At 50.7% G+C, this 15,193-nt stretch overlaps 1 protein-coding gene across 1 annotated transcript in view; it reads left to right on the plus strand.

Moving 5' to 3' along the window:
* The first annotated feature begins 3,048 nt into the window (after positions 1 to 3,048).
* The window catches only part of HK1 (hexokinase 1), a 68,532-nt gene continuing 56,387 nt past the window's right edge, over positions 3,049 to 15,193 (plus strand). Inside the window, exon 1 of the mRNA XM_043925297.1 lies at positions 3,049 to 3,242. Within this exon, the coding sequence (XP_043781232.1) occupies positions 3,180 to 3,242 (63 nt within the window). The 5' untranslated portion in view covers positions 3,049 to 3,179. The remainder of the gene's footprint in view (positions 3,243 to 15,193) is intronic.

A 15,193-nucleotide genomic window follows, 5' to 3' on the forward strand; every position in this document is an offset into this window, starting at 1 on the left:
CAGTGAGTAGCCATGGTCAGGGAAGGCTTTATGGGGAGGGTGGGAGAGCTGGGTTTCTGGTGAGAGGGACACTGGTCAGGTGGAGGTGAGTGGAGAAGGCTGAGCAAGCAAGGTAATAGTTCAGGGACTCAAACAAGATGGACCTGGTGTGGGCCAAGGACAGGGGAAGTGGCCTCCTTTGGGTGGAGAAAAGATATGTGGGGAACAGTGGAGTCAGATTACGTAAGGCCTCAGACACCAGGCAGAGATGTTTGAACTGGCTCCATCAGGAAGGAGGGGGCCATCAAGGGATTTAGGGCATGGTTATGATGTGATTAGGCTGCTTTTTAGCAGGAATAATGTGGCTCAGACCTCAGAATGACTTGGATGGCAGGAAGCCAGGAGCCAGGAAGGGCAGCTAGAAGACTTGTAATATTTCTGGCATGGGCTGATGAGGACTGAGGGTTGGGAAGAAGCAGCGGGGCAGGCCTAGAGATATTTCTCAGGAAACCTTGATAGGCCTTAGGACCTGGCTGCATTCTGGGGATGGGGAGGAGTGAGTCCCCTTAAGAAACAGATTCTCTCTCAAAGGCAGAGAAGAGAAAGTACTGGCAGCCTCCCTGCCTGCAAACAGAACATCTCAGGGTAGCCTGGCCAGTAGAAGGGTTAGTTTTTCCCTGGCTCCGGCTCAGATAAACATCTCAGTTGTAATGGGGGCTCGGTGATGATGCTGGTCGGGCCTGGGTAAAAGGGTATGTGTGCTCCTGATCACTGCCCTGGACTCATTCCATCTTTGAGTGCCAGGCCCTGGGCTGAGTGTGAGACAGAGCAATTAACAAAGCACAATTCTTGGTCCTTGTGAGTCTGGCAGAATCACATTTGCAAGACTTGAATGGCACTTGAGAACAACCAAATTGTTCTCATCCTCCCAATTTTGCTTTATGGAATTGCAGGTGGTGTAAATGTTTGGTGGCTGCCAGGAGACCTCTCTGTTCCTGGCTTACAAGAATACTATCCAGGGGGTGAGGCTTTCCTGATAGCTCAGCAGGTAGAGAATCTGCCTGCAATGCAGGAGATACAGGAGATGCGGGTTTGATCCCTGAGTCAGGAAGATCCCCTGGAGGAGGAAATGGCAATCCACTCCAGTATTCTTGCCTGGAGAATACCATGGACAGAGGATTACAGTCCAAAGAGTCGCAAAGAGTCAAAAAGGACTGAGCAACTGAGCACACATCTAGGAGGCAGAGCCACGTTTTGTGAGGTTTGTAGCTTAAACAATTTGGGGGAGCCTCTTTGGAAAATAATTCAAAATTACAAAATAAAATTGTAGGCCCTCTCAGGGCCTAGACTCAGGGGAATGTGAGCAAGAAGCCTCAAAGTGTAAACCTCATCAGCTTCCAAGTCAATCTTACAATACTCACCATTTATTAATTGCATATTATAAGCAAGTGTTTTATTTGTAGTATTTTACAGCAACCAAGGGAGGTAGGTGCCATTAGTATCTCCATGTTATAGACGAGGAAGCAGGCTCAGAGAGGTGACTTTGGATGCCACAACCATAAAGCAAGAGGGTGAGGGTTATGCTCTGGACTGACAGCTCTGGGCTCCAGGGCCACAACTGAGATCTTCTTCAGTTGATGATGGCAAAAATCATGCCCCTGAGGTTCCTGAGAAGTGTTCTGGTCCTAAACCATCCCCTCCTGACTCCACTGTACCTTTCTCAGGCCTGGCCAGGGGCTCCCAGGATCCAGGCCTCGGGTAGAGGTTATAGGGCTGGACACTGGCCATCTTGCTGCCTTGGTTCCAGGACCATGGCCTGTTTAGGCAGAGAGGCTACCTACCACCGCGAGGACACAAAACCCAGGGGTGAGCACTGGTTTGAAAACACACAGACTCAAAGTCTAATCCTAGATCTACAGCTTTCTGGTTGTATAGCAAGACACATGGCCTCAGTGAGCCCCCACTTGCTCACCCGCTGAATCAGTAACCACTTCTCTGTATTTTGAGTTCAGTTCGCGTCCTCGCGTAAGGCAGTAAAGCGCCTGGTGGTGTCTGGCACACAGAAGCAATTAATCTAAGAATCCTATAGCTGCCATCAGCCCTAGTAGCAACGCAAACACCTCTGATTCCGCCCCTCCCTTCCCTGTTTTAGAGCCGAATGGTTTTCCGGGGATTTCTCCCAACCCGGCTAACTTCCTTCAGGAAGTGAAAAAGGTGGCATCTAAGAGGGGCGCCTAAACGGTCCCCCACACTCCACCGAGCCTGGGTGCTCAGGAGCCCAGGGGCTGGGGCCAGTGCCTGCAGCTCAAGTCCCGCCCAGCGGCGTGCGGCGTGCGCCCTTGGGGAAGACGGCTGAAAGAACCGGTGACTCAGGGGCGGACGCTGCGGGGCGTCGCTCTTGGTTTAGCAATGCAATCCGCCAGCCGGAGGATCAGGCCTGGAGGTGCTGCCGCACGGGCGGGCCAAGGTGGAGTGGGGTGATGCCCCGTCTGTGAGGACCCAGGTGGGGCTCCGCGCTCGGCCCCTTGGACCCGCGAGAGCTGGCAGGCGTGGGGCCCTGGTGCGAGGACCGCCAAGCCTCCCAAGCCAGGCCCCGCTGGCTTTTCACGCCCACTTCTTCGAGTCCCCTTAGGGCGTTTCCCCTTCCCTGGAACTAACAGGGGCGAATCCTAATTTCCGAGGAAGGGACTGCCTCCCCACCCCGCAAGGCTGCCAAGTTCCCCAGCCAGCCGGGCCGCCTCCCTGCCTGCGCCCCGCCCAAGCAGGACGCCGCCACGCGTGGCGGTGCCCGCGCGACAAAACCTCCCGCCCCTGCGCCGGCTCCCTACGTGGGGGACGTGCCGGGAGATGCCTGGCCGTGGGGGATTTCGCAGCGTCGCCCGCCCTCTTTCAGACGCTGGGAGGAGCGGCCGCCGCGCCCCCCGGGTCCTGGCCCGCCCGCCGCCGCCGGGCGCAGCCGAGGCGCGCGGCAGCCAATGGGCGCAGAGGAGGTGGGCCGGCTGGCGACTGTCACCCTCGCGCGGACGGGAGCGCGCAGACCGGGAGCGCGTGAGCCGGAGCCGCGCTCCTGGTCGTGGGGGAGGAGCCGCCGGAGGAGGAGGAGGAGCCGCGGAGCAGCCGCCAGAGGACCACTGTTCGCCCGGGCTGCGGAGGACAGACGCCGGCCGCCCGCCTGTCGCCCCGAGCCCCCGACCGCCAGCATGATCGCCGCGCAGCTCCTAGCTTATTACTTCACCGAACTGAAGGATGACCAAGTCAAAAAGGTGAGCCGGGGCCGCTGCCGCCGTCCGGCGCTCTGCCCGCAGCCTTGCATTCCGGCATCCGCTCGCCGCCGCAGCCGCCTCCATCCTCCCGCGCCCAGCCTCCCTCAGGCCAGCACTGGTTGGATTGTCGGGCGGTGGGGAAGTCTTCGCCCTTCGATTCTTCCTGGGGCCGTCTGTGTATATGTTGGGGAAAGACCCTCGAGACTGGGCTGCCTGCTGCAGTGTCCTTGAAACGGGCTGTGGAAGTCAAATGGGCCCCCGGGCCATGCGGGGAGGTGGCCATGTGGGGACTGGTGGGCTGGTCCGCAGGGCCTGTTTGGTACGGTCCTAGCGCCGTGGGCGGAGTGATCACAGAGATGCTGGGGAGGTGAGTGCGCGGCAGGCGGGGGTGCTGGCTGGAGGCCAGGCATCCTCTATTTGGGGTTCCCGGTGGAGGGCGTCGGGGGTCCGGGAAAACTGTCACCCCAGCTCTCCCAGCTATTGCGGCTGCTCCCTTCATCTGAGGACCGAGCGACCCGCATAGCTTCCTGAAACAGGGAGGGGCGCGGAGGCCACCGGAAACTTTGCTCATAGGCCTCAGGTCTGGAGCGGTACGTCTGAATGGAATTTTTTTTTTTTTTTTTATCCCTCTACGTGACCGCTCTCTTAAGCTGTAATTTCCAGCCAGCCCAAGGGAGCTCAAATAAGAAACTGCTCTTTTGAGTCGGATGGAGGTCTTGACTTGTATGCTTGTGGCGTGTGTGTTCTTGCACAAGGACACATCTCCCTCCCCTGACTTCTAACATAAAAAACTGTCAGCTGGCAGGTGTGAAAGGTGTATCTCTCTCTTCTACCAGCTTTGGCACCAAGTTTTTAAGAAACAGCCTAAGCTGTAGGGAAGGACGCCCATTTTATCATTGCCGAGCCTGGCAGATGCTCCTGACCCACACCCAAAGTGAGTGACATTATTGCTGGGATAAGGTGGGCTGGACAGCAAAGTCAACCTGACTTTGGAGTTCCAACAAGGGAGCGCGTCTGTTCTCCTGGGACTCAGGATTATTAGAGACCACTTACCGTAGGGTTCAAGGTAAGTCCTCCACTTGCAGGACTCCAAGCCCTGTTCTTCCTGTGGAGCTGGGCCCTACTTGCAGCCGGATGAGGACCCAGTGAAGACAAGCCATGATGATTCAGCCCTAGGTGGCCTCTGGAGCACTGGAGACAGCTCTGGCATCCCCCAGAAATCCTCATCCATCTCCTTGCTCTTCTATCCTGGGGGTGGGAAAGGGGAGATGGTGCCAGTGAAGGTTTATGGGATTGCTTGGGATATCAAAGTGATCATGAAAGGGTATCTTTTCTCTCCCCGTTGCTTATGGGACATCAGTAATTCAACCTCATAAATACATTCTGTGTTGAAATGCTTCAAGCATCTGGCTTCCCAGCATGGATCGCTGTTTTCCATACTGCGTATGCATAGTGTTAGATGATGGGGTACAGTGAAAAGTGTGCCCTGGCATTAGACTGACTTCAGTCTAATGTACAAAAGTACAAAACGTGGATATCCCTTTTACTCTTCTGTTGCTTTTGGGAGGAGAAGGATGCTTGTGTGCATTCCATCCATCAGAGTTCTAGCCATCTGTTAATTCTGCAGCTAGAGCCTGTGTCTTTTGAATTCCAAGCAGCTTTTAACATACCTCTCCTCTCGCCTGCTTCCTCCACTTGGGTTAGCCATTAAAAGCCTGAAGAAAGGTGGAGGGTTACATAGGGCTCTATTCCTTCAGGAAAGGAAGATGGGCCCTGCAAGGTTAGAACTTGGCCTCTAAAGAAAGGCTAGACTTCCTTACCTCCAGGGTTGTCAGAATGGTGACAAATGCCAGTGGATTTTCCCTGGGAGGGATCCCCATGCTCTGACGGAATTCCCAGAGGCAGATGAGCAACAAGTGTGATTTGTCCAAAGTCCTCTAGTGCTTGGTTCGCAAAGACGGAGGAGAGTATGCCTAGCAGTTAGCGGGCTGCCGAGTTCTAGTTCCCTGAGGCCCAAGTGTCCCAGTGGCAAAAGCAAGCAGTTAAAAAATGGCTGTTTCCTGTTTGATTGGGGGTGGGGTGGGGGGAGTGAGAGAGAAGTGATAGAAAACCATCACTTGCACCTTTTGATCTAGTGTTAATGCAAATACCCAGTAAGAGCCTCATTCCCTGGGGAATCTTCATTACACAGCCCCTGTCCCCTCTACCCTTCGGAAGTTCCTTGGAGTTCTCCACCCAGAAAATCCCCAACACTTCCTTTGATTTGACAGTTTGGGATTGTCGTGAGGGAATAAACTGGGAGTGCGGGTGGGTATGAGGGACTTTCACATCTGGCCGTGCCGTGCCGTCCTCCCACACTCCTCCTGTTTTCTGGAGAAAGCATGGGCAGCTTTCTCCTAGAAGGACTGTGTTCCTGTAGTCAGGGGTTCCTGCCTGGTAGAATTAGCGACTGGAGTCAGCTCTGAACATGCCTGAGGAGGCCCTGGGGGAGATGCTGGAGAGGCCAACATACACCTCTGTGCCCAGGAAGTAGTCCTGGCTAGACCGCCAGCATCTGCTTAATTGATTTGAGGACCTTTAGAGTCAAATCTGATCATGGGAGTGCAGTCATTTCCTCAGAAAATGTTTGAGTTCTTTATTATGTGCAGAGTACTGTGCTAGGCTGGAGTGATGACTATAAACCTGGAAGAAATAGTCCCTGTTTTCTCATGGAGTATAAATAATTATCTGCTGACATATGATAAGTGCAAAGCATAGAATGCTATGAGAACTCTGGGGGCCATGGTCAGATCTTTGGGTGGGAAATCACTAGCCTAGGAGTTGCTTAAAGTCAGGCTCTAGGGAATTCCCTGACCGTCTTGTGATTAGTACTCCATACTTTCACTGCCAAGGGCCCTGGTTTGATCCCTGGTCAGGGAACTAAGATTACACATGCGCTGTAGCAGGGGTGGGGGGGAGTTGGGGGTGGTGTGGCGGGGAAGCTAGACTCTAAATGTACAAATGGGAATATTATACTTAAAAACTTCCTAAGAGTGAGTCAAATGGATAGTTACCAAAATGTAGTTTTGCCTTCTCTTTTTTTAAATGGTTCTATTTTTAAAACACCTTCTGGGCGCCACATGCATATGTGTTAAGTCGCTTCAGTGGTGTCCGACTCTTTGTGACCCTGTGAACCGTAGCCTGCCAGGCTCCTCTGTCCATGGGATTCTCCAGTCAAGAATACTAGAGTGTGTTGTCCTGCCCTCCTCCAGGAGATCTTCCCAACCCAGGGATCAAACCTGTCTCTTAACATCTGCATTGACTGGCAGGTTCTTTACCACTAGCACCACCTGGGAAGCCCTATCAGATATCGATTGTGTGTGTAGATATATATGTCTGTCTGTATCTAACAGTACACACAGACATACTGACACCCACTTGGGCATGTGTGTGCTTTCATCTGATCTTTCAGAAACCTCAGTGAGGTTGTCACGGCAGGAAGTGTTATCCCCGAGCGTCCCAGGGCGGCTCCGTCCCCCTCACTGCTCCTTCCCTGCACATCCTGCTGCCTGTGGACAGAAGGCAGAGATTTTATTCCCCTTTTAGAAACAGGGACTGGCTGGAGGCCCAGAGGAGATAAGTAACTTTCTCAAGGTCTTAGAAAACCTGGAATGGGGTCCAGAGGGCTGTTGTTTTTAGTGATTTAACTTGGAATCTGTATTTTAATTCTCTCCCCCCACCAATCAGTACATAAGAGTTAATTCTTTATTCTGAAATATTCAAGGTGCATAAAAAATATTGAAGCTAATATAACAAACACTTGTGTATCCACTGCATAGCTTGAAAAGTAACAGACACAATTGCAATTTTATTACAGATACACAACTGAAACTGCTTCTATGCCCTTCTTCAGTCCCATTCATTTCTCCTCCCAGAGGTGACCTCTGTCCTAAATTTTGTGTTTATCATTTCCTGCATGTTTAATTTTTTTATTACATATCATGTATCTGTTAAGCACTGTGTACTGTTACTTTATATGGCTTGAACCTTTTGTAAATGGTGTTATTTATTCTGTTTGTATCCTTCTGCAACTGGCCTTCTTTAAAAGCTCAACATTGTATATTTGAGACTCTTCCATGTTGATCCATGTACCTCTGTTTCATCAATTTAAACTGCTCTTACATTGTGTGAACACACTAAACTAGTTTATCAGTTCTTTTGGTGTGCTTTTGAATTTCTGATTTTTTAAATTGCAGTGCCATAGGGATCCTCTGTCCACAAAGAAGTTGCTCTAGGCTGTGTTTCTACGGCTGAAATTGCTTGGTGGAAGAGTGTGTATATCTTCCCATTTTTAATGTTTTGCTAGGTTGCCTTCGTGATCAGGCTTCCAGTTAGAAGTTTTGTACAGGTTCTGAACTTACGGTTGCCAGGGGGAGGAAGTGGGGAAGGGATAGCTGGGAACTTAGAGTTGGACATGGACGCACTGCTATATTTAAAATGGCTAACCAACAAGGACCTACTGTATAGCACAAGGAGCTCTGCTCGATGTTATGTGGCAGCCTGGATGGGAGGGGAGTTTGTGGGAGAACATGTATGTGTATAGCTGAGCACCTGAAACTATCACAACACTGTTAATTGGCTATACCCCTATAAAAAATAAAAAGTTAAAAAAAATAGAAAAAACAAAACAAAGTTTTGTACAGATTCCTGTGGTTCCACGGCCAATTCTTGGTGCAGTAAAACCTTTAAAATTTTTAATAGACAATTTTAAAACAGACTGTTTCTTCCCAGACATTTCCACGCACATGACAGCATTTGAGCTTGGTTTAAAAATAGCCATTTCCTAGTTTGCCTTACGAAGGGAGCCCTTGCTGCCAGAGTATTACTGACTGAGGCTGAAAACTCATTGTGAGCAGTGCCCGCCTCCTCGGCTGTTTCCACAATGCATGCGGAGGGGGTGGAGGGTGCAAGGACAAGCTTGTGAGGACTCTCTGTGTCCCCTTGTGCTCTAGCGTGAATCTTGTAAACTTTCCTGGGAATTGAAACACACAAGTGTGCTTTTGCCCGCGCGTCCTGTCTTTTCCTGGGTGGATCTGGGTGGGCAGGGCTGGCTTATCAGCCCCCTAAACGTTTCTCTGTTAGAGAACGCTCAAAGCTGGCAGACTCAGACTATCTTCCCTAAAAGGAGAGGGTGGCTGTGTCCCCCGCGGCAGGGAAACAAATGTGAAGTCTGCAGCCCAGCCCTTCGCAAATAGAAGCAGGTCTTGTGAGCCCTGTGAGAGGCAGAAAATGTCGGATCATGTTCATCCAATTCCACGCTTAGTTACTGGCTTGCAGGCGCCGAGGCGTTGAGGAGACCTTGGAGGGAAGGTCGCATTGAATGCCTGCTAGCGGCCTGTCTTTCCTAAAATGGTTCTTATTTAACCATCAGTAGTCACAATACTAACCGAAGCCAACTTGTGATGCCTGTCCTGTTTGCTGCACCAAAGGCATTACATCCCCCCAGCTCCCCTGTTAGTGGGGATCGCTTATGATCACTGCTTTTGGATGAGAACCCTGAGGCTCAGGTATAAACAGAAGAGTCAGCATGCAGACCCATCAAGTCTGCTGGCAGAACCCCTGCTTTTTTTTACCCTGAGATATAATTCACATCTCACAAAACTTCACATTGTAAAGAGTGCAAGTCTGTGGTGTCTAATACATTCATGAACTTGTGCATCTGTCACCACCATCTCATTGCAGAACATTTTCATCAACCCCAGGAGAAACTCTGTACCTGTTAAGCAGTAACTCCCCATTGCTCCCTACGCCTTGGTATCTACTAATCTGTTTCTTTTTTTAATGAGTTTACTTCTTCTGAACATTTCTTATGAACAGAATTATGTAATAATGTGACCTTTGTGTGTGGTTTCTTTCAGTTAGCATGTTTTTACGGTTCATTCATACATATGTACTCATAAGTGCGTGTACTTAAATTCTTTTTATTGCTGAGTAATATTCATTTGTGCTTACATACCACATTTTGTTTACACATTTGTTAGGTCAGGATGTTTGTGTTGTTTCCACTTTGAGGCTGTTATGGTAATGCTGCTGTGAGCAGTTTTCCCTGTGTGGACATACTTTCATCTCTTGGGTATGTGTATAAAAGTGGACTTGCTGGAAGAGACCCTGCTTCTGTCCCCCCGAGGAAGGAAATGAAGGAACCGAGGCTCCAAGTGGTGGAGGGACTTGCTGACCGCATGGCTTGTGAGTGATAGAAACACTGTCAGCTCCCCTAACTCAGAAACCCATGTTCTTTCTACCATAACACATCCAACTCTCATTTTGCTATTGAGGGAAACAGATTCAAAGGAGGAAAGAACTGGGGACAAGGCAGAGCTGGGCATAGACTCCTCAAAATCCCCCTGACTCCCGTCTCCCCTTCCTCCCCATCCTCCCCAGCACCAGCACCCTGGTTTGTGCCTGCCCGTCGCCACCCTCCACCCCTCACCTCTCCACGCCCCACCCCTCCACCCCCATGCTGCTCAGTGTTGACCAACTCCTTCCACCTGGGAAGGAAATTGACCCAATAAAGTCTTTTACAATGAATGTTAGGGATTTTCTCTGGTTTTCAAATTTCTCTCTGTACCCCTTGTCCATTTGTCCTTCTCCCTCCATCCTGTTTGCATGTAAAAGAGGACATTTGGGGCAGCCAGTGCTCACCTTGCAAGACCTCCCTATGCTCCCTGTAAGGCGTTATCAATCTCGCTTTCTCTCCCAACGTCTGCCTGGCCCTTCTGTAAGCAGCTGCTTTCCTTGATTGACTGATGCGTGGGGTTCGTCTGCAGCCTTGTTATTCAATCTGACCTCATTTCTCTGATGTCCCCCAGTGCCTTCCAGGACCCTGCCAGGGTGGGTGCGATGAATCAAGTAGGAGACTCCAGGCCATCATTGTAACAAAGACACTGCCTCACATTTGCTAAGTTCTGTTTCATTTTCGAAATAATTTTACATGCTTGATTTGGTGGAGCCCTTCCGGCAAGCTTGAATGTACGTATTTCTTCCTACCTCTTCCATGTGGGGCAGGGAAGCCTCAGGAAGTGGAATTGACATGATCTTTGTTGGCCAGAGCTGGGATGGGGCACAGGTGTGCCAGACCCTAGTGAGTAGCTCTCACTCCTCATGCAGATCCAGGACTTTGGTCCAGGGCTTTAGGCTTCCACAGCCGTGCTTGGCAGTGGCCTCCCAGCAGAAATTGTCACTCAAGGCTCCATGATGGAGATGTGACTGGAGTGCTAGAGCCCTGCTGTCCAGAACAAGAGCCACTAGCCATGTGTGGCTATTGAGCACTTAAAATGTGGCAAGTCTGGTTTGAGCTGTGCTGTTGAAAATAAAATACAGGGTTTTGAAGACTTTGTATGACAAAGAATATATATAAAATATCTCATCGATAATTTAAAAGATATTAATTACATGTGGGAATAATAATTTGGATATATTGGGTTAAATAAAATGTTATTAGAATTAATGTCACCTTTTCAAAAAATGTAGGTACTAGAAAATTTTAAATTACATATGTGCCTTGCATTATATTCCTGCTGGAAGCACTCTGCTAGAAGTGAATTTTATGGCTCAGAGGTTTGGACAGAGGCACTCTTCTTTTAAAGCAGTAGGTTCCTGGGGTCCTTGGGCCTTGATTTCCTCATCTTTAAAACCAGGAGGCTGGAATCCTTTCTCTCTCAAGGATCCGTGTAGCTGAAGCAGTACTGTTAGGTGGGCATCAAGCTCTTTGGGTCTCAGTTCCCTTATCTGTCAGATGAGGTGGTTTGTGTTTCACTGCCTATTTATTAAATCAGAGAATGGATATGGAAACACTTGGAAAGTGTCCTGAATTACGTAAATGCCAGGTGTTATTATTGTTCATCCAGAGCACACCTGTAGGCACCTGCAGAAGGAGTGCAGCTTCCTGGATAACAGAGGGTAGGTGGCCAGACCCCCGAGCTGGGCAGGAATCCTGGGTGCCATTCTGCTTGGCCACCATAGGATTCTGAAAAGCTTGTATTCTGAAGAATCCATGGTGTCATGGAGCTCCGGTGCCCACTGTATGTGACAACGAGAGGGTAGTTTTCAATGATGCTCTTTTACTGATAGGAAAAACACAGATGGAAGTGATGTGCCCAGGGTTATAGGAGGAATCCGTGTAGCCGGAGGAGGCCTTGAGGTCCTTAGCTTTCCAGACTGTTCTGCGACACCCCCCCCCCCCCCCCGCCCCCGCCGCAGTGCTTTGGAACTATGACTCCAGGGTCTGGATGTCTCCTGGTAAAGGAAAGCTGTCTATACTTCGGATCTTCTCTTCCCTTGCTTGGAGGCACCTGAGACGTTGGAAACTGTGAGTCTGGAGCCTGGCTCCAGCCCAAGCCATTGACCACAAGGCCCAGAATGAAGCCTGTTGTTCTTGCCCTGCCACATTCCAGGGCTGTTCTGTTCACGGTCAGGGACTGGGTACCTCCTTTATTTTTAGCTAGTTCAGTATGACATCTGTGTTCTCATCCTGGGCAAGGGCTTGGTCTCTGCCCAGCAGAAAGTGCCTCATAGCAGGAGCCAAGGTCACCAGGAGGACGTTGGGCATGACCTCTGGCCTCCTGCAGTCCTCCTAGCAAGAGGAGTCTGGGGAGCACCAGGTTGGGGTCTGAAGCCAGAGCCGCCCTAGATCCTAGATGCTGGATGTTCGGGCCTTCCCCTTGGCTGCTTGATCCCAAGTCCCTCCCATGTAAAACGGGGCTGACAGAGCCCACCATGCACGTGTGCCGCTTAGATCAGGGCAGGTGGAAGTGTCCAGCAGGGCCTCCAGTGCTGCTTACTATTATCTCAGTTCCCAGAACCTCAGTTTCCAAATCAAGAATGGGGATCCCATTTTCCTCCTGATTTGTTGTGATTAAACAGAAGTGTTGTATGAACAGTGCTTGGTGCTTAGTGGGTGCTCAGTCCATGCTCACTGAAATGGAACTAACCGTTCAGAAGCACAAAGGACCGAGAGCTGTATCTGAACCTTGGAAAGGGCCTGGGAAGGGGAGCCTCTGAGGACAATGTTTGAACCTGCTGAAGGGACCCTGATGCTTTGGGGATGTCTGCACACACAGCTCTCACTCAGAAGCCTCTAAAATGGAATTTATTTTCCTAAACACGTTTCCTCTCTCAGGTGTTCAGCAGCCTCTGGCCACCTTGAATAGTGGAGACTCCTGATTATCTGTAGAGCTTTTGTGTCCCCCCGGACCCCAGGGTGCAGATGTTGCGAGGGGTGGGGGGATCGGACAGCGCCTGGAGCAGTCCCTCCCTCACAGAGGGGCTGTTGGTTCCACACAAGTCACCATGAGGCTGAAGTCAGGGGCTGGTGCTGGACAAGGGCTGTGTCATTCAGGGAGGAGGACTCTCCTGCCTCATCTGAGCTAGCAAACCCTTCCGAGAAGACCTCCTGGGTTAGGCGTCACTGGAGGCCCCTGTTCACCCAGGAGAGCAGCCATTCAGCCCAGCTGAGAAGCCTCCTGAGGGGGTGGGGACCCCAGTGGCCTGGAAGTGTGGCCCCTGCACCCCTGGCACTCACGGTCTGACGGGAGGCACACACCATGCACGTGTCGCTGCGGTGCCCGGGGAGGACTCACTGCTGCTGTCCCCGGGCAGGTTGCTTCCTCCACGCTGAGCACAGGGGCCGAGGGGATGCTGAGAAGAGTGTCAACTGGTGCCAGGCGGGTGGATCACCCCGCCCTTTGGAGGAGGTGTGTGTGGAGAAAGGAGCGGGGTATTGAGCGGCATTGACGGGCCCAGGCAGTCAAGTGGAAGCGGATCTGTCAGGAAGGCCCATCAGTGGGGCAGAAGGCAGGAGGGTGCCCGGGGCAGATGATTCTGGTAGGGAACCCAGGGCGTCCGAAATGTCTCTCTTTGTGGCCAGTGCCCTGCCTGCTCAGGGCCTAGCTGCCAAAAGTAGGATAGAAAGGGAGGTTTCCTGGGCCACCACCCTCAATGGTGAGGTGGGGCTGGGCAGGCAGGAAGGGGGTTGGACCTGCCAGAGCGGGACTTGGGATGGTACCCACCATGGCAGAGGGTGCCATTAGGCCAGGACCTTTGGGTTTGCTATGGCCTTTGAGCATCTTTCCCCGGATGGTGTGAAAGGGAAAATGAAATGAGTTCAGATCGCTGGTGGCTGCTGGGGGGTGAGCGAGTCCTCCAGAATAATCAGGCTGGAGGGTGTGCTTTTGGTGAGGCAAGGGAGCCTGTACACTGCTTCTGTAGTGGATGGAGTGGTGGCATTAATGCCTCCGTTTTCCCACATCTCCCTGCTCTCTGACCCTGGGGCTGGGTTCGCCCTGGGCTGAGCAAGAAGGGTACACAGAACCAGGAACTTGGTGTCCACTCCAGTTTTCTTGCTGACCAGTGATCACCTCGAAAGTGTTCATCGCTCAGTCGTGTCCGATTCTTTGTGACCTCATGGACTGTAGCCCTCCAGGCTCCTCTGTCCGTGGAATTCCCCAGGCAAGAATACTGAGTGGGTAGCCATTCCCTTCTCCAGGGGATCTTCCCGACTCAGGGATCGATCCCAGGTCGCCTGCATTGCAGGTAGATTCTTTACCGTCTGACTCACCAGGTGGTCACCATGGCCAGTTGAACAGCCTCTCTAGACTCTGATTTTTCCTGAGGGCATTGGATGTGATGGCCCCTGCCCTGCTTCTCTGGACAGGATAGCTTAAGAATCCGCACTTGAACAAGCACCATGCAGAGTAGAAGGCCTTCGTAGGTCAGGGTCAGGTGAACACAGCCACATTACAGATGGGAAGACTGAGGTGCCTACAAGATGGCAAAGCTGGAGTCTGACGTAGGTGTCTACACTGCTCAGTCCATGCCGTATCCGTGAGCCAGGCAGTGTCCTAAAAATCTAAATTGGCTGTTAGTGTGAGTCTTAGAGGCAGTTCCCAGAAGAAACAGAGATGGAGTTAAGGTTTCAAGGGAGAAAGTGTTTATAAAAAAACCAAGCTCTGTATGTGTGGATGTTTAAGTAGGAAAACTGCCCTAGAACATAAAGCTGTATTAGCAAGGAACTTCTCTAGGGAGGTTGAGGGAAGAACTCAGACTCTTTCTTAGCACTTCTATGCATTGTTTGTGTTTTTTAATAATAAGTATATGTAACTTACTGTTAGTTTAAAAGAAAAGAATAAAACAATCCAAACGTTTCAGAGGACTTTTGTGAGAATCTTTTCATTTGCTATGATTTCAGGCAAATGACCACCTGCCTTTCGTTTTCTTTTCTACACGATGGGTTAGTAATATCTGATAATCAATGCATTTCTCTAGATATTTAGATAAAGGGAATTAGGAACGTGTGATTATGAGCTAGACAGGCGAGTGAGAGGGATGGATTCCCTTTTGGTCATTTCAGTGGAAGGTTGGGAAGAGTTTTTGACACATTATTAAAATCCTCCCAGTAGCTTTCTGAGGTGAAAGTATTGCGTGTGTGCTCAGTCGTGTCCGACTCTGCAGTCCCATGGACTGTAGTCTGCCATGTTCCTCTGTCCATGGAATTTTCCAGGCAAAAATACCAGAGTGGGTTGCTGTTTCCTAATCCAGGGGATCTTCGAAACCCAGGGGTCGAACCTGTGTCTCTTACGTCTCCTGCCTCGGCAGGCGGATTCTTTACCACTGCGCCATCTGGGAAGCGAAAATATTATTATTCCCATTTGAAAGAGGAACTCAAGAATCAGAGAGATTAAGTAACTTGTCCAAAGTCACACAAGTAATAAATGGCAGGTATTGAACTCAGTTCTCTTCATCCACAGCCCTGTGTTCTTCCCACATGTGAGAAAGAATAGAAATCCATAAGGAGGAGCCCCAAAAGAGGTGTTGGAAGGCCTGGAGTCTAGATCCAGCTGCCACTTACAAACCACGTGACTGTGTGTGAGTCATGGGTCTCCGTTTCCTCAGCTATAAAATGAAGATAATGATAT

This window comes from Cervus elaphus, chromosome 15, assembly GCF_910594005.1.
Source record: "Cervus elaphus chromosome 15, mCerEla1.1, whole genome shotgun sequence".
In the NCBI taxonomy this organism is placed as follows: Eukaryota; Metazoa; Chordata; class Mammalia; order Artiodactyla; family Cervidae; genus Cervus; species Cervus elaphus.